The sequence below is a fragment of the Mustela lutreola genome, chromosome 9, assembly GCF_030435805.1.
Source record: "Mustela lutreola isolate mMusLut2 chromosome 9, mMusLut2.pri, whole genome shotgun sequence".
NCBI classification, from domain to species: Eukaryota; Metazoa; Chordata; class Mammalia; order Carnivora; family Mustelidae; genus Mustela; species Mustela lutreola.
Genome location: NC_081298.1, coordinates 26,468,846 through 26,487,851, shown reverse-complemented (window position 1 = coordinate 26,487,851; position 19,006 = coordinate 26,468,846). Strand labels below are relative to the sequence as shown.

General features: G+C 53.7%; 1 protein-coding gene across 10 annotated transcripts in view; it reads left to right on the top strand.

Moving 5' to 3' along the window:
* Positions 1 to 11,207, top strand: part of HM13 (histocompatibility minor 13) — a 49,252-nt gene extending 38,045 nt beyond the window's left edge. For 4 of the 10 annotated variants that reach the window (XM_059133628.1, XM_059133629.1, XM_059133630.1 and 1 more), the window contains 3 exons: positions 1,639 to 1,785; positions 2,396 to 2,572; positions 2,691 to 3,146. In XM_059133628.1, coding sequence (XP_058989611.1) covers positions 1,639 to 1,785; positions 2,396 to 2,572; positions 2,691 to 2,793 — 427 coding nt within the window. In that variant the 3' untranslated portion in view covers positions 2,794 to 3,146. Of the gene's footprint in view, positions 1 to 1,638; positions 1,842 to 2,395; positions 2,573 to 2,690; positions 3,147 to 10,022; positions 10,103 to 11,182 lie in introns of those variants that run through there. The other 6 variants (XR_009344614.1, XR_009344615.1, XM_059133635.1 and 3 more) reach the window with 4 other exon arrangements.
* Positions 11,208 to 19,006: the final 7,799 nt, after the last annotated feature.

The window sequence follows — 19,006 nt, the reverse complement described above, 5'->3', positions numbered from 1 at the left end:
TGCTTGTACACGTCTCCAGGGGAACATTGTTCCTGCCACCGGCCCCACCCCTTGTCCTTTCTGCCAGCACGTGGGTGCCTGGCCTGTGGCACCAGTGGGAACCTTTCTGCGGGGCTGGGAGCCAGGGGAGGGCAGCCCCCACATCCAGATGCCTGCTGGGTCTTCAGAAGGGACTGGCTGGTGTAGTTCCCTCCCGCCCCAGGCTGCCCCACTGTCAGAAGCCCCAGGTTCCCAGCCTGCCTGTGGCACCATGTGACTTCAGGCAAGTCTTTCCCTTTCCCAGCCTCAGCTTTCCCATGTGAGTAATAGGGAGGATCCTAGTGTGGTAGGAGGTGCCCCAGATTGGAAATCAGGTGTCAGTCCCTGTTGAGCCGCCTCAGTGGCTCTCACCCATAGCTCTGTCTCAGCGAGTGTCTCACTTGCACTCATACCCCTTCCCCGTGGCCATATGCACTTCTGCCACACCCTGTGCACAGCCCCACCCATAGCCCACGGCCTGCGTGACTCCAACAGGTGTCTGCTCCCCAGCACCACTGACCCCGCCTGCCAGGGACCCAGAAATAGCTGCCAACTGCAATTGAAGCTGCCCACTCGGGGGCCTTCCGCCCAGCTCCACCTGCCTGGCCTCCAAGTTGTCCCTCGAGTGCCTGCCAGGGCCATCTGTGCACCTGGCTGCCTGCAAGGGAACCTGTGACTCACCCCTCCTCCGTACCTGCCTCTGCCCTCCCTGTCTTGCCTAGAAGCCCCAGGCTCCCAAGCTGCCTGCCCATATCTCCTGGCTGGCAAAGCCCTGTGGACTCTGAGGCCAGGCTGGGGGGTGACCTTGGAGGCAGATGTGGGGACGGATGGGATCTGATCCCTGAGCTCAGCACCTACCCTCACCCTCTGGCTCGTCCATTCTCAGCCACATCCCTGCCTTGCGGTCACCATCCCCCCATCAGTCCCAGTCCTGTTGTGTCCACATAGGGTCAAGCTCTAAACTCCCAGAGCGAGGGCACCTGCTCAGTGCTTGCTTTCCGTAACTGTTCTGCCACATGGGCACTCTGCCCCTCTGCCCCTGCCCCCAGGAGGTTCTCGGGTTAAGGTGAAAGAGCGGGTTGTCTCTCTCTTTCTCCAGCTCTCTTCCTAATTCTCCACCTTATCTTTTGTTTTACTTCACCCTTGAGAGATGCTCTTTTTCTTTAATTCACTTAGTTCACACACTCACATGGCTCAAAATGTCATGGCCAGGAGAGGGAAAACCCCCTCGCGCCGCAGCCACCCCAGAGCGCTGTCTCACAGACACCACAGCACGCATGCGCGTTCCTGCATGGATGGAAGCACCTTTGGAGTGTTCTGCATCTGGATTTTTCACACAAACAGCAGGTCTCAGAGGTGTTTCTGCAGCAGCACCTGCACATCTCGAACATCCTTGCTCTTTTGCACAGCTGCATGGTGTCCCTTTGTATGGGTGCATCTTTTTTCTATACACCTAGTAAGTCCAGCTGCTTTCGCACTGAGTCTGAAAATGCAGAGGAAGATAAAAATAAGACAGCTCTGCTCCCTGCTCCTTCCAAGAGAAGTCTCTGTCCCCTTCCCTTCCTCCCCTAGTCTTTTCCTCTCCATCTCTTTTTTTCTGTCTCTCTGTCTCTCACACAGCTACGAGTCCTCGGCGGAAATCCTGCCTCACACCCCGAGGCTCACCCACTTCCCCACAGTCTCGGGCTCCCCCGCCAGCCTGGCCGACTCCATGCAGCAGAAGCTAGCTGGCCCTCGCCGCCGGCGCCCGCAGAATCCCAGCGCCATGTAATGCCCGGCAGGTGCCCACCTGCCCGCTTCCCCCCACTGCCCCGGGGCCCAAGGTAGGGCAGACACCCCAGCTCCAGTGGATGGGGCCGGGAGCATTGCTAGGGGTAGGCAGCAAGTCCTCCACTGTCACCAGGCAGTCACCATACCCAGCCTCAGGGCCGGAGCTGGGCTCTAGAACCTCATTGTCCTCGCCAGTGGTGTGGGCTTCATGTGAGAGAGCAGAGAGCAACGGCCCTCATCATTCAGGAATAGATGCTCTTATTGTTGGCCTCTATAAGAAACCCTGGGCAGGTCACTTTCCTCTTCCAGAACCTCTCTCTGTTCATCTAAGTGGGCACATTCCTGCCTCCTGGGGTTGACCTGGGGAAGAGATACAGGTACTGTCCTTGGCGTGAACTCAGTTGCTCAATAAATGGGGCCCATAGCAAGACCTGAGCCAGGGTGGCAACCTTCGAGAGTGGCACCTTGCCACTTCCCAGAAGAGCAGCCCCCTGCCTGCCTGCGTCCTGGGGCTGAGTTGTTTGACACCTGCCACGCACCCTGGGAAGCAGCTCCCCCTCCCATGGCCTCATCCTGGCTGCCCCATTTTTTTCCCTACTCTCTCCAGTGGAAGGTCCAAGAAGCTTAAAGTTAATCCACCCAAGCCCAACCTCTCCTCCATCTGCCGCTGCCCTCCACTACCTCTTGGCACCACCAGGCACAGAAAAAGGAGAGCAACCTGTCTGAGAAGGGCATACGGTGGGGCCGGGGCCAAGCCTGGAAGATGCTGGGCCGTGAATGCCAGGCTGGTGTTCCTTGTGTGCCCAGGGATTTTCCTGGGATGGTGGCGAGGTGGGGCCTGGAAGTTCTGCACTCCCCCTCCTCTAAAGGTGTTGTTCTTATTGTTTTGTTTTTTTGGTCAGTTATGAGGAGTCAAATCCTAAGGATGCAGCAGCAGTGACAGAGGGATCCAAAGAGGGAACAGAGGCCTCAGCATCGAAGGGGCTGGAGAAGAAGGAGAAATGATACAGCTGGGGCCTGACGCTCTGAGGGCCAGGCCAGGCAGGCGGAGGCAGGCCAGTACAGGCCTGCACGGGCAGAGGACGCCGGAGGCCGAGGGTGCGGGAGGCTGGGCAGCTCCAGCAGAGGGGCGGGGGCAACAGGATCCCTCCTGCGGGGACTCCCATGGCCTGGTTCCCTCATCCCCCTTCTCTGGCCTTCCTCTGCCCCTTCTCATCCCCTGCAGGCAAAAGAAGCCCCAACTCCCCCACCCTCCCAGATGCCAGGCGGGAAAAGTGGGTCTGATTTTTAGATTTTTGTATTGTGGACTGACTTTGCCTTACATTAAAAATTCATCCCAGGATCCCCTGGGTAGCTCAGTCGGTTAAGTGTCCAACTCTTGATCTCGGGGTTGTGAGTTCAAGCCCTATGGTTGGGGCTTGAGCTCCATGCCCAGTGTGGAGCCCACTTAAAAAAAAATGTCATCCCATTGCTCAGATAGGCCACTGTGCCCCTGGAGGGATTCTCTGCATCCAGCATCTTGCCTTTACTAGCGCTCACCCTGCCACTCAGAAACTTGCCTGGAAGCCCCTTCCTGGGAACTAGGAACTCACAACCTCAGGGAGAGACCCTGACCTCCAGGTCCTTCCATCTTCATGGATGCCCGCCTAGTGCCTAGCTAGCTCAGCACGCCAGGGATGCCTCCTGCCACCAGAGGGGGCCCACGAGCCCTCCTTCATAACCACCCCCACCCCCTCGTTTAGTTTTCTTCACATTCTTCACAACACTTGGGTGCAGTGAGGCTGTTAGGTGCTCCATGTATCACCCACCTACCCTGGTGAGACAACAAGGGAGGGTACCAAAAAGCTGACCTGATTCAGCAAGAGGACCAGTATCTGCAAAGCTAGAGAAATGGGCAGGGCCTCATGGATCCCAGGGAAGAATTTAGATTTTATTCCCAGGCTGGCAGGAGCCAGGTCTTTATGGCTTCAGCTGGAGAGCACATGGACTCTAGATCGCCCTGGAGATCACGGCCCCATCATTCCTATTCTGCTCATTCCCAGCATTCTTCCCAAAATGACTATGCAAGGCCAGAAGGATGCTGATGCTAGAAGCCACCCGCTCCGCACACTGAGGCCAGTCACAGCACAGGGCCAGGGCCCCTGAGAGGCTGGAATGGGAAGGAATGGGGCCCAGTGAAAGTTTGCTGAAGACAGCAAGGAGCCATGGCCTGCAAGAATCCCCAGTGGACCAGGCAAGGGGTGGGCCCAGCCCTTATCCACCTGCCTGCTGTGGGGTCACTGGGTGGAGAAAACAGGTGGAAGGGGGTGACCACCAGCCCAGGACTCGGACCTCCAGCTCCCAACACAGGGCTCGCTCATGCCCAAGCTTCAGGTTCAAAGGCTGAAAATAACTGGTTTCCAGACAGTTCGGGGGTGGCCAAAAGACAGGTATGAGCAGAGAATGGGAAGTATCCGTGTATTAAATTGTTCCCAAGCACCTCACTCGAAGATTTCACCTCCTTTCAGTCTTGGGCTCCAGGCACTAGTATGAGCCCCACTGTGCAGATGAGACCATTGAGGTGGATTACCACAGATTTGCACTTGACCTCAAGCAGTCCATGTTGAATTCCCGAATTCCTAAGGACTGTGCAGCTCCCCTCTAGGACCCTGGGCCCGAGTCCCTGGCTAGTGTTCTGGACACCTTTGAGATAGCTGCCCCACTTCTCTGGGCCTATAGAGACAGAAAGGAAGGCTAGGAGATCCCAAAGGTTTCTCCCAGCCAGGGGTCCCTTTCAGGGGCTTCTCGGATCCCGGCCGACCCCTGCCACCTCTGGAGGGGAGGCCGTGTGGTCCTGGAACAAGGCCCCTCTGAGGGCAACAGATGGGGCAGGCAGCCCAGGCACACAGCATGGTTGGCTCTGCGGCCCAGGGCCTACAAAGGCCTTATTGAGTCACCGCCGGCCCCCGGCGGAGGCTGAGGTGGCAGTGGCGCCGGGCGCCTGCCACCTAATGACCGGCCCGGCCTGGCCAGATGTTCCACAGACCTCGGCAGCGGCCATCCAGGGCCCGCCCGGCCAGCCGGCACCACAGAGGCCACTCTAATTCCAATTAACCAGCTTCAGCTGAGCAAACAGCGGGCAGCGGTGGCCCAGCCCGGGCGGTAGGCCCGGCCCGCAGAGCCTCCGAGTCTAGACTCCAGATGTGAACCGCCACCGCCAGAGTCCCATGGAAAAATGGCACCAGGCCGGGCATGGATTGAGCCTGCACGCTGGAGAGGTGGGGGTGGGTGGCTGGGTAGGGTTCTGGATGGGCCTAGTGCCAGCCTCACCCCGGGTGGGAGTGGATTCTTGGGAAACTGCTCCAAAATCCCCAAGTCCTGTCCCTGATTTGTTAGGTGTTCCCCTCTGGCCACAGGAGGTGGAAAGGGACTCCAAGGGAGAAGACCAGCCCTGCTGAGAGCCCTAATACAATTTTATTTGTACTTAACATGTTTCTAGCAATATGTTACATATTTTTGAAATATTTAGTCGTTACAACAACCCCATAAGGTAGTACCATCATTTTTACAGATAAACTGCAGCAGAGAGAATTAAGTACCCAGGGGGGATTTGAACCCAGGATGCCTGGCTTCGAAGACCATGATGTTCACCACAGGTGCTGTTTGACATAAATCAGGCTGCTGGATTCCGGGTTCCCTTTCTTGGGAGCAGCGTTGGAGAAGAGGGTCAGCGTCTTGGCGGAGCAGGGCTGGCTTGCCACGCTGACTGGAGGGGCCTGCCCACTCTGTCCCGTTTCCTCAGCTGTGAAATGGGAGCCTCCCAGCGCGACTCCAACTTCTGGGGGTAAAGCCTCGAAATACCCTTTCAGGCCTAAACACCAGGAATGAGTTGGGCACTGGTCAAGAAGCTGGGCACAGCAGGGAACACAATGTCAAGCGCTGAAACAGACTTGAAATGGCTGAACAGGGACGCCTGGGTGGCTCAGTGGATTAAGCCTCTGCCTTCAACTCCGGTGATGATCTCAGGGTCCTAGGATCGAGCCCCGCATCAGGCTCTTTGCTCGGCAGGGAGCCTGCTTCCCCCTCCCTCTCTGCCTGCTTCTCTGCCTACTTGAGAGCTCTCTCTCTCTCTGCCAAATAAATAACCTTTAAATTTTTTAAAAAGAAAAGAAAAGTGGCTGAACAAGTGAAAAATGTCAAGTCAACACTTGGGACGGGAGTGGTGCTTCCGGTTTCCCCAGTCTTGTCTGGGGTACCCGAGAGGCAAGGCGAAAGCTTGCGAGATCCAGGAGGTCAGAACTCATGCGTCCTTGCACAAATGGGAAGACTGAGCACTTCCCCCCACCACCACCCTCCCCAAAAGTCTCACAACGAGTGGATCCCGGGGGCTGCTCAGACCCGTCAGGCTTTCCCACCGCTGGGATTCCCTCAGCGACTCCAGGCCGGGTCTTGGGAGGCGGAGGCTGCATCCTGCCCGGGTGCGTCAGGAAGGGCCGAGCGGGAAGGAAGGCACCACCCCCACCCCCGCCGCGGCCACACCTGGGCTCCCCCGGCGGGCGGGGGGCGCGGGCCGGCGCCTGGCTCCAGCGAGTCTGGGCCGCCTCCCCGCGCCGCCCCGCGGGGGCCGCCAGATGGGCCGGCCGCCCGCCCAGCGACGCGGGCAGGAAACGGCCGCTGGGCCTGCCAGGGATGCGGCCGCGAGCGCCGGGGGCGGGGTCCGCCCTGGGACCGCCCCCTGAGGGGAGGGGCCGTCTAACCGTGAGAGCCCGGACTCCCGGATCCGCCACCGCTAGCTGGGTTCCCTTGGCCAAGGTCCTCCCCTTCTGTGTCCCCCAGTTTCCCCACCAGTGAGACGGGTCTGTTTATCCTAGCTCTTTTCTTCTTCTTCTTCTTCTTCTTCTTTTTTTTTTTAAAGACAATTACTTGTTTTAGAGAGAGTGAGCAGGGGGAGGGGAAGAGGGAGAAGGAGACTAGCAGACTCCCCGGTGGGCAGGAAGCCCATATGGAGCTCCATCCCAGGACCCTGAGAGCATGACCTGAGCCCATATCAAGAATTACATGCCGGGGCGCCAGGGTGGCTCAGTGGGTTAAAGCCTCTGCCTTCAGCTCAGGTCGTGATCCCAGGGTAGTAAGATCCAGCCCCGCATGGGGCTCTCTGCTCAGCAGGGAGCCTGCTTCCTTCACTCTCTCTGCCTGCCTCTCTGCCTACTTGTGATTTCCGTCTGTCAAATAAATAAAATCTTAAAAAAAAAAATTCACATGCCTAACTTATGGAAGCATCCCGTAGCCCCTCCCACCTCTTCTCTTACCGCCCTGTGACTGTAAGCAGTTTCTTGCTCTTCTGTTCCTTGGTTTCCTTACCCGGGAAATGGGGTGACCAGGAGGAGCCTTTTCCACTGGAATACCAGCTCTGGGAGAGCTGAGCTGTCCTCCCTACTGTTGTAACCTAGGGCCTGGCCCAGTGACCAAAACATGAGGGCACTCAGTATTCGTTGAAAGTCCCAAGTATTGAACAATCCCAGGGACCTAACTGATAGCAGGCACTTCATAAACGAACACACGTTATCTTGGGTCTACCGCTCACCAGTCATATAGATGCAAGCTAGTATCTTCTTGTCTCTGAGCCTGTTTCCCCATATGCCTGGTACGTGGCTATGAGGATTAAGTGAGATAATCATGGGAAGCTCACATAGCAGGTCCAGGTCCTCAATAGATGGTATCTATGGAAGTATCCACCAGATGTGTAAAAAGAGATACTATTCAGGTAAATGTGAGGGCAATTTGGGAGGAAATTTCCCTTGTATATGTAGTCTTTTGTATATTTTCTATTTTCTTTTAAGATTTTATTTACTTATTTGTCAGAGAGAACATAAGCAGGGGGAGTGGGAGAGACAGAAGCTGGCTCCCCAGTAAGCAGGGAGCTTAATGAAAGGTTCCATGGATCCCAGGATCCTGGGATCATGACCTGAGCTGAAGGCAGAAACTTAACGGACTGAGCCACACAGGCGCCCCTGTATATTTTGTATTTTTTTTAAATTTTGAGCCAGGTGAACATAGTTTTCAAAAACAAATACAATTGAAACAATACAGATATAACTGAGAATAAAAAGAAATCCAGCCCTAGCAGAATGAAATATTAACTATTACTTCCATGTGACAAAGGAAGCATCTAAAAATCAGAGAGGGTCTGAAGCTGCACAGGATCACAACGGACTAGGAAATGGCAAAGATGCAATTTGAATGGCAGTTTGTTGGACTCCAAATTAAATACAGAGAGGAGGGATCACTGCTTCCAGGAGTGATCCCAGGCTGAGTAGAGGGGAAAGGCCAGCAGAGTGAGAAAAAGCGAGAGAAAGAGGAAAAGGTGAGCAAGTCCAATAGGCCAGGCCAAGGAGCGTAGCCAGGCTAAGCAGTGGGGAGGCAGTGGGGAGCCAAGGAAGGATTCTAAGCAGAGTGACATAGTCCTTTCTGAGCTTTAGAAATGGAGGTCAGGAAGCCAGGAGTGGGGCTGCAGGCCCCAGATGATGATGCTCTGAGTGATAAAAGGACAAGGGCCATGGACATGAATGGAAAAGAGAGACTGGGAACTCAAAGCCAGCCAACGATGGACCCACATCCATCCACATGTCCCTCCACAGCAAGGCAGAGCCACAAACCCAGGTGTCCCAACTCCCCTTATCAATGTCCTTTCCCCTGAAGGGTATTCAACCCACACCACTCTCAACCTTAAAAATGTCCTAAGACCCGTGAAGCAATCCTGGGCCTCAATGAAATGCTAGGAAAATCCTAGGTTTCCAGGCGCCTGGGTGGCTCAGTTGGTTAAGCGTCTGTCTTCAGCTCAGGTCATGATCCCAGGGTCCTGGGATGGAGTCCCAGGCTCCCTGCTCCACTGGGAGTCAGCTTCTCCCTCTGCCCCTCCTCCCACTCATTCTCCCAATCTCTCTCCTTCTCTCTCTCCCTCTCTCTCTCTCAAATGATAAATAAATAGAATCTTAAAAAAAAAGCCTAGGGGTGCCTGCGTGGCTCAGTGGGTTAAAGCCTCTGCCTTCAGCTCAGGTCATGATCTCAGGGTCCTGGAATCTAGCCCCCACATTGGGCTCTTTGCTCAGTGGGGAGCCTGCTTCCTCCTCTCTCTGCCTGCTTGTGATCTCTCTCTGTGTGTCAAATAAATAAAATCTTAAAAAAAAAAAAAAAAAAAAAAAAGCCTAGATTTCCAGCATCTTTGAGTTGAAGGGGCTCAGGACCAGAGTGCTGAGCAGGGTGGAGAGCAGAGATGGTGTCAGCACCTCCTACCAAGAGGCTCTGGGCCAAAGGCCTGGCTCCTGTTTGCATGTGCTTGGCATGTAGCTGATGCTCCACACTTTGGGGGAGTGTGTGAGCCTGCGCATGCAGTTAGCCTAGGGGCCTGGAGCACACCCTTCCCTGCAGGCACCCAGGAGGTGTCCGATCCCTACTGGGCAATGTAAAGAGAAACCTGCACTAGAAGAAAAGGAGCAGCTACTTGGGGTGCCTGGTGGCTCAGTTAGTTAAGTGTTTCTGCTTCCACTCAGGTCCCGTTCCTGCGGTCCTGGGATTGACCCCTATGTCAGGCTCCCTGCTCAGCGGGGAGTCTACTTCTCCTTCTCCCTCTGCCCACCTGCTCCCTCTCGTGCTCTTGCTCTCTCAAATAAATCAATAAAATTCTAAAAAAAAAAAAAAAAAAAGGAGCTATCTTTATTGAGCACTTACTGTGTGCCAACCATTTTACATGAGTTAGATTCTTAAACCTCACCTCACCCTCCACGTGGCAAGTCTTCATTATACAGACAGGACCGAAGGGATAAAAGGGACCTGCACAGACAGCGATCCAATGGCGTGCCCAAGCTCTGGGCTCACATGTGGCCACCACCCCTTATAATTGTTTTTTTCTGTCATTAAATAATCATTTACAAAAACCTTTTATTATCCAGAAGCTTATATCCATGCCTTGGAGAAAATTACAATATATATATATTTTTTAAAAGGGAAAATAAAGCAGTATATTCCTGCCACCCAGAGATCATCGCTGTTGACACTTCAACATAGATTTCAGTGTTGTTGGTTTTCTTTTTTTCTGATGCTTATTATGTCTTTTTTGTAAGGCAAATTGTATCTACTGGGCATCTATTTTGACATCTAGTTTGTTTCCACTGTTAACGACTTTCCCCTTCCCATTTTGGTCAGTGGGACTCTCATCTAATACCCTGACTGCTTCCAACCTTTTTTGTTATTTAAAGGTGGACCAGGTGAGACAAACAGGCTATCTGCATGTGAAGACAGACCCCCGCGAGGCGGATGAGGCCCGCTGGGCTCCGCGGTGAGCCCTTCCTCACTCCCCTCTGTGCCCCGCCCGCCCCGGAGTTGGGAGACTTGAGGAGCCAGGCCCTGCACCCTCCGGGGAACAGCCCTGCCCGGCGGGTGGGGGTTGGGGGTGGGGCAGGACCCAGAGAAGAACGAGCCCCTTGGCTCTGCAGACAAGGCCTCCACGTTCCTGTCCCTCGCAGGCAAGGTGCCCACCCTTGCTGCTAAGAGTTGGGTGCCCACCGTTTCTCCGGCTCCCCCAGGGTCCAGTGAGGGCCCTGGAATGGGGGAGAGGTGGAGGTGCACGGAACACTCGCATCATACATGGGGGGCGGGAAGTAGAGAAACCCCCAGAGCTAAGGCTGGGAAGCCAGCTGCCAAAGTGTGGAGTTGGGGCAGTTGGGGCCGGAGTCCAGCCTCTCCCCCACCAGTCCTTTCTGCAGGAGGGATCCTCCGGGCTTCTCTGGAAGTGTGTGTGTGAGTGTGTGTGTGTGTGTGTGCGCGCGCGCGCGCACGTGGAGGGAGAATGAATATATTCTTGGGAGAATCCCTGTGTGTCCAGGTCTGCACAAGTGTGCAGAAGCGTGAGGGTGCTGAGGTCTTCTGTGGATGGTGTTGTGGACGTTTCCCTGCCTGGTTGCGTGGACGTGTATTGTGTATTTTAAGTGTGTGCCTGGGCACGTGGGTAGCTCAGTCAGTTAGGGGTCTACCTTCCTCTCAGGTCATGATCCCAGGGTCATGGGACGGAGCCCTGCCCTGGGAGTCTGCATCTCCCTCTGTCTGCCGCTCCCCCTGCTTGCGGTGTCTCTCATTCGCTCTTCCTCAAATAAATACATAAAATCTTTAAAGAAAAGAAAAGAAAAAAAGAGTGTGTGTCTGTGAGAACATTTGTTAGCAAATGCCTGCACTGGTGTGTGTGCGTGTGAGAGAGAGAGAGAGAGCAGGATCGTGTGTGACTTGGGAGAGCCTCTGGGCTTGTGAAAAGGTTTTTGGAAAGGCTCAGCCCTGAGGAGCTTCTACAACCTTCCTCCTGCCCTCCTGTGTGTAAATCCGTGTTCCAGGTCTCATTCTCTGGTCCCTGCTCCCCTCTGCACAGGTCACTCTGAAGCCTCGGTTCTCTCATCTGTGAGACACGGAAACGGCACTGGACATCGTTGTCGTTCTGATCACTCCTACTCTCCCCACCACCTGCCTCCCCTCCAAACACTGGCTCCGGCCTTTCTGCTCCTGTCAAATTGATGATATCTTTGTCTCTAAGCTTAAAACCTGCTTTTCCCAATTTGCTCACCGACTCTTGGCTAATCCCCCTGGGTTTACCTAGGACAGATTTTACAAGAATGAAAGAGCCATTCAAGGAACAGCCAGGAAAATGCCCCCACAGAGCGGCTGATCCCAAGCAGAGCAAGGCTCTGACTTAAATTGACTTAAACTGTTCAGGCCCAAATGTGCACACTATCAACTGAGAGGGGGAAAAGTGGGGGGGGGGGGGGTGTCCTTGAAAAAAATCTTTTTGTTTTCAGTCGGTGTCTCTCTCAAGACCCACAGGATGGAGATGTCCTAAAATAAGAAATTAAACAAGAGGGGAAATCCCATTATCTAGGTTTTTTTAATGGGCCCCTTAGGATTCCACGGGGACCCCCCCCTTCCCAGCTGCTGTGTGGTCCAGGCCTGAGAACGCCAAGCCCCCCGCCCTGGGGCCCACGCCCACCCACCACCCAGCCTCAGCGTGGTTTCCCAGGATTCACATGGTAATGAAGGCATCCATCTTCCCCCAGACACACACTGGGCCTTCCGACCCTCCCAGGCCCCCTGCACAATGGCCCCCAGTGCCTTAGCCTGCCACCTGTTGGACTTTCCCAGGGAAGGGAGGGAGAGGGTGGAGAAGAGCCCCTTCCTCCCAGCCCCCAGCCCCATTTGCCCCCCCGGTCCTGGGAGTCAGATGGAGAGGGCACCCATGTCTTCAACTGCTCCCCCCTACAGCAGTCTAAGCTCTCAGTTTCCTCATCTGCAAAATGGAGGCGATAGTACTTGGGTCCCGGTGTGGCTGGAATGATGTCCTGGGGAATGGCGCTAAGCGTCAGGCTCCGGGAAGCATGGGCTGTGGGCAGCAATGAGCCTGCCAGATGACAAACTGTCAGTCATCATGATGAGGGAGCTCCTTGTCACAGTGTGTCCCCACCACAGCCCTTTGGAGTGTGGCCTCTAGGATCCCATTTGCAGGAGAGGACGCAGAGGCCCGGGGAAGATGGACAGAGTGCCCCATGCACCACCGTCCCTCGGAGCAACAGAGTCACGACTGGAATCCAGTTCTGCCTCACCCCAGAGCCTGAAGTCTTAACCATATTAGATCTGTACCACCATCATTATCACCATCACAATTACTGAGTGAGATAATGACCCTGGAAAAGGTTACAGAAAGTTCTTAAAGGAGCTAGGAAGGGAAGAAGGCCTACCTGTTACTCATCTCTATCTCCCCAGGACTTGGCCAGACAGCCTGGCATACAGTAGGGGCCTAATAACGGAGGACTGAGCAGGGGAGGTAACTGAGAATCAAAGCACCCGTCTTTATTCTCTGGGTAGTGGAGTCGGCTTCCTCATCTCTTAAACTCTGCTGAGCATCTCGTGCGTGCCAGGCCCTGGGCCCTGCCTGGTTTCAAACTGTCTCCGCACTGCTTACTCTGATGCGGGGCTCCATGCCTAGACCCTGGGATCATGACCTGAGCGGAAGGCAGAGGCTTTAACCCACTGAGCCACCCAGGCGCCCCCTCACTGCCTCTTTAAATGGAGTCTTGGGGGCGCCTGGCTGGCTCAGTCCCTCAAGCATGCCACTTTTGGTCTCAGGATCCTGAGTTCAAGCCCACACTGGGGGAAGAGCTGATCTAAATAAGTAAATAAACGAATAAATAAAGGCATTATCTATTCAAATAAATAAATAATAAATAAACAGAGCCATGGAAATCACTAGATTCTGCCCCCACCATCCCTGCTGCTCTCTGGTGCAGAAATTGCCTTCCTGCAGCTTGCCCAAATCCAGCACCCCTGACACACATTTGAATATTCAGAGGTTTCCTCTGCATTCATGGGGGCAGGGATAGGATTAAGAATGATTTTAATTTTGTTTAGAGCTGATCTATATTTCCAAACTCTCTACAATGATTGTTATCATTTTAATCAGATTTTATACAAAAAAAAAAAAATAGCTTGTTATGAAAAAGCAGATCATACAAAAGTACATACAATGAAAAGGGAAGGTCCGCCTTCAGTCTGAGGCCCCTGCTCATATGAAGTATCCAGAATAGGCAAATCTAGAGGCAGAAAGTAGATACTAAGTTAGTGGCCAGGGGCTGAGAGGTTGGGCAAATGGAGCATGACTGCTAAAACGAGCAGGACTTCTCTTCCTTTAGAACATTTTGATGAAAATGTCCTACAGGTTGTACAGGTCCAGGATGGACTGAGAACCACTGAGTTGTACACTTCAAATGGGTGCATTGTATAATATGTGAATTGTAACTCAATAAAGCTGTTAAAGGGGAAAAAAAGAAAAAAAAAAGGAAAGGAAATTCTAGAGAGACCCTTGTCTCTGAGCCCCTTGCCAGGCGGGGGGCAGGGGAGGGCTGGCATTCACTACCTCCAAGGGCCACCCCCTTCTGGGTCCCACTTCCAGATGGTTCCGATTCTCAGGTGCAGTTCTCAGACTCAGCGTCCACCGGGGTCTCCAAACCACACAGTCCCTCCTGGGATACAGCCCTCCCCCTTCATCTTGTTTTGGTCTAGACCTCTCCCCTTTACATTTTCATTTCATTTTTGAATACATAATACATGCTCACAGCATAATTTTTTTTTTAAGATTTTATTTATTTATTTGACAGACAGAGATCACAAGTAGGCAGAGAGGCAGGCAGAGAGAGAGGAGGAAGCAGGCTCCCTGCTGAGCAGAGAGCCCGATGCGGGGCTCGATCCCAGGACCCTGGGACCATGACCTGAGCCAAAGGCAGAGGCTTTAACCCACTGAGCCACCCAGGCGCTCCTACAGCATAATATTTTGAGAGTGTGGACATCTCACTTATCCTCTTCAGAGGCAAAGACGGTGATCAGTCTCAAAGTGAGATATAAGCAAACTCGAAACAGGTGTATGATCTTGTTTCTTCTCTTTTCTTTTTTGTCTTTTAATTAATTCATTATTTATTTTTTTTTAAAGATTTTATTCATTTGTTTGAGAGAGAGACCACACAAGCAAGGCAAGAGGCAGAGGGAGAGAGACAAGCCGACTCCCCCCTGAGCAGGGAGCCTGATATATGGCTCACTCAACCCCAGAACCCCAGGATCATGACTTGAACAGAAGGCAGACATTTAACCGCTCAACCGACTGAGCCACCCAGGTGCCCTTCTTTGAATTAAAAAAAAAATTTTTTTTCTTTTTAAAATGTAAGTAGTGGGGCGCCTGGGTGGCTCAGTGGCTTGGCTCAGGTCATGATTCCAGGGTCCTGGGATCCAGCCCTGCATTGGGCTCTCTGCTCAGCGGGGAGCCTGCTTCCCCCTCTCTCTCTGCCTGCCTCTCTGCCTACTTGTAATCTTTCTCTCTCTCTCTCTCTGCCAAATAAATAAAATATTTTAATAAATAAATAAATAAAATGTAAGTGGTGACAGTCTACGCATACCGTACAACTCACTTCGTGTGGGGTTTATTTCCACTTAACAATGTACCTTGGAGATCTTAGCAAATGCGGATAGCAGGCGGTTTCTTCTCTTTTACAGCAGCTTGCAGTCCATTATATGAAGAGAACATTCTTCATTCAAGTAGTCCCCTAGTGATGAGCATATGGGTTTTTTCCAATTGTCTGTTCTTCCTGTAGGTACATCATTTCCCACATCAGAGTGTGTCCTTAGTATAAATTCCTGAAAGTGAAAGTGCTGTCTCATGATTTCCTGGGGCCACATGGTATTTCATAGTTTATTTAACCATTCTCCTTTTGATGAACACTTAAATCGTTTCCAATTGGTTGCTCTTATGAACAAATCTGCTGTGAACACTTTATACATCCCTCCCAGACCCCTTTGGTAATGTGTTAGAAGCTGTGGATCCTTCCCTCCACCACCACCACCAAAAAAAATAAAAAAAGAAAAAAAAAAGCACCAAACTCACCTACCTTTGAAACCTACCCAGAAGCAAACTCTAATCTAAACCAAGGGCTGTCGGGGCGCCTGGGTGGCTCAGTGGGTTAAATCCTCTGCTTTCGGCTTGGGTCATGATCCCAGGGTCCTGGGATCGAGCCCCGCATCGGGCTCTCTGCTCAGCGGGGAGCCTGCTTCCACTTCTCTCTCTGCCTGCCTCTCTGCCTACTTGTGATCTCTGTCTGTCAAATAAATAAATAAAATATTTAAAAAAAAAATAAAAAAATAAACCAAGGGCTGTCATTATTCAAATGGAGAAACATAATGCCTGGGTGGGCAGGGCCACGCCTCACACAGGGGGGCAGTAAACTGGCAGAGGTAGCAACAGAGTTGTTGAGATTCTGCAGAGTCAGTTCAGTCCTCTCTGCTCAGAACCTTTCCATATGGGGTGCCTGGGTGGTTCAGTCATTGGGTATCTGCCTTCGGCTCAGGTCATGATCCAGAATCCTAGGATGGAACCCCACATCTGGATCTCTGCTTGTTGGGAAGCCTGCTTCTCCCTCTCCCACTCCCCCTGCTTCTGTTCCCTCTCTCACTGTGTCTCTCTCTCTGTCAAATAAATAAATAAAATCTTTAAAACAAAACAAAAAGGGGCGCCTGGGTGGCTCAGTGAGTTAAGCCTCTGCCTTCAGCTAGGGTCATGATCCCAGGGGCCTGGGATCGAGTCCCGCATGGGGCTCTCTGCTCAGCAGGGAGCCTGCTTCTCCTCATCTCTCTCTCTGTCTGTCTCTCTGCCTATTTGTGATCTCTCTCTCTGTCAAATAAATAAATAAAATCTTAAAACAAAAAACAAAAAAAAACAAAAAAACCTTCCCATGGCTCCTGCCTCACCGAGAGTAAACAGGGGTCCTCACTGTGGTCTACATGACAGCAGCTATGCCCAACCCCCCCTCCCCCATATCTCCCTGACTTCACTTCCTAGCACCCTCCTCCTTGCTCCGCAGGCTAAAGTCACACTGGCTTGTTGAGCACACCAGGCTCAACACCTAGTCTTAGCCTCAGGACCTTTGCACTGGTTGTGACTTCTGCATGGAATGTTTTTCCCTTGATAGCAGAAGGATGTGAGAAAACAAGTTCTTCACTGAAATATCACCTTCTCAGAGAGGACTTTGCTGACACCCCCCCCCCCATTCCCTGCCAAATCCCAGCTTCCCTAGCCCCTCCTTTCTTGACTTATTTTTTCTACATAATATTTATCACCCTTTAGGATAATATATATTGCACTGACCCTGTCCATTGTGTGCCTCCCTCTCCCAAACACAAACTCCCCAGGACAGGGACTCCTGCCTGCTGTGTTCGTGCCAAGAGCCCGGTGCGAGACAGGCGCTCCACAGATACTGGTCGATGAAGTAAAAGAAGGTTCCTAAAGCACTTAGCCCACAGGAAGAGAAAACAGGTGCGGTATTCAGGAACCCACACGCTATGAGAATCCTGAACCCCAACCCTAGCCCTGCCACTAAATTGTCGTCACCTTCCCCGACCTTCCCCGAGTCCCTTATGTACTTCAGACCCGCCAGGCTCTTCCTTCCTCAACTGGAAGCGGTACTTAGCGCAACTTCTGCGCAGAGTGGGGTGGGGCGGGGGGAGAGGAGGCTGTGACAACTTAAATAAGGAAATTACTTAAAGCTCGATAAATGCTTAGTAAATGTCCGCCAGTATTGGTGCTATGATGACGGCGGCGGCGGCGGCGGCGGCGGCGGCGGTGTACCTCCGGGGGTGCGCACTGACAGGCCCACCTATCCACCTGCCGGCTGCCGCACGAATACCGGAGGCTGGCGGGGGGAGGGCAGGGGACAGGGAGCTCCGCCCAGATTCCTCTCCCGTACTTTACAGCCCGAAAGTGGGACGGGTGGGGGCGGGCCGAGAGGTACACAACTTGCCCCAGAGAAGCCCTCAGACCCCGCCTCGTCTCCCCCTTCCCGGTCGTTCCTCGGCGGTGGACACCCCAGCCGCACCTTGCTCGCCGCACGCCCTCGGCCGCCGCAGGGGGAGGGCGGCGGGAGAGCAAGCTGGGTTTTCCCAGGCTCCCCCCATCCCGCGAACATCTGGCCCCGAACATCTGCCCCGAGCCTTTGTCGCCGGGCCCCAGGCCGGCCTCGCACCCATCTGCCGGCGCCCACGGCCCCCGCCCCATCTGCACGCGCCCCCTCCCCCCGGGGCGGTTCCCGAAGCCCCCGCCCCCGCCCGCTAGGCTCGGTTCCCACGGGTCGAGCGCGGGAAGCCGGGCGTCCCATCTGCCCCGCGCGGCAGATCCAGCCGCCAGGCGTCCCCAAGGGGCGGGGCGCCGAGCCCAAGAATGCCTTTCAGGCGGGTGCGCGCCCCGAACAAAGCCTCTCCTGCCCGGCTGGGCCCGCCGTCCCCGCCCCAGGCTGCCAGTCCAAAGGGCGGCCGCCGGCTCTCTCCGCCCCCCCCCCCCCACCGCCTCCTGCTCTTCCCGCCCGGCCCACCGGCAGACCTGCCTGCCTCCCGCCCCCACCACCTCTGCAGTCCGCACCCGCCGGTCCCGGTGCTCTTGCGCACCCCTCCGCCTCCAGCCCCCAGGTCCGCATCTGCGGGGCCCCGCTGCCGGGAGATGCCCCTGTCTCTCGTTGCTCGTCTAATATGTTTTGTGAAATGTAAAAATTACCGATAACAGCGATTTGTGTTCCTAACCCCTGGTTCCCACCGCCCAGAGCTAGCGATTGTGGGCATTCGCTGTATTTGGTCCCCTGTCATCTTCGTTAAAAAAAATAAAACTCTGGAGATGGCGCTGACCTTGTAACCAGGGCCCCTGACCCTTTCTCCGAGACTTTTTGCCACCTCCTCCCCAACTGGCACCATGACAGGACACGTTTCCTCATACTTCTACTACACATAAATGTGGTAGCATTGCTTGTGTGTATTTCTGTTTATGCTTTTTTTTTTTTTTTTAATTTTAAGATTTTATTTATTCGACAGAGAGATAGATAGCACAAGCAGGCAGAGCGGTAGGGAGAGGTAGAAGCAGGCTTCTCACTGAGCAGAGAGCCTTGGGTGGGGGTGGGGGCTCTCCAGGGCTCCATCCCAGGACCCTAGGATTGGATCATGACCCGAGCGGAAGGAAGCTGCTTAACCGCTTAACTGACTGAGCCACCCAAGTGCCCTTGTGTTTATGCTTTTTAAAGAATCATTCTGCAGGTTCCATAAGCAACATCAGATTTTGCGTGTATCCAGCAGAATACACATGGTGATCATTCATTCCCATGAACTGCTGTCTGTCGGTGGAGGCACCCCTGTTTTCTTTGGCCATTCTGTGGGGGGTACACGTAGAGAGTTTTCCATTTGCTGCTGCTTTGGGCACAGCAGCCATGGTCATGCCCATGTCTTTGGTGTCTTGTGTGCAGGACTTCAAGGGGAATGTCCGTGGGAGTGAACTGCTGGGTCAGAGGGTACTCCAATGTTCACTTTTACTCAATATTGCCAAATTGAGCTCGGAAGTGATCATACCAGTTTACACACTCACCCGTAGGGGATGAGGGTAGTTTTCCCACATCCTTACCACATTGCATATTATCAGACTTCCAGGCTTTTGCAGTTTGATGTGGCAGCTGGGTCCCTTGTGCATCCCAGATGTGCAAATGCTAGGATTCAGGGGCATCTGCCTAGCCCTTTCTCCCCTTTTTTCTTCTCAGCCGGACAGGGCTATCGCCTCCTCCTCCAAGAAGGCCCTCCCTGACCTCTCTTGGCGATCTGAGGTCCCTCCTGGGCCATGTTTTCCCAGCCCCTTGTG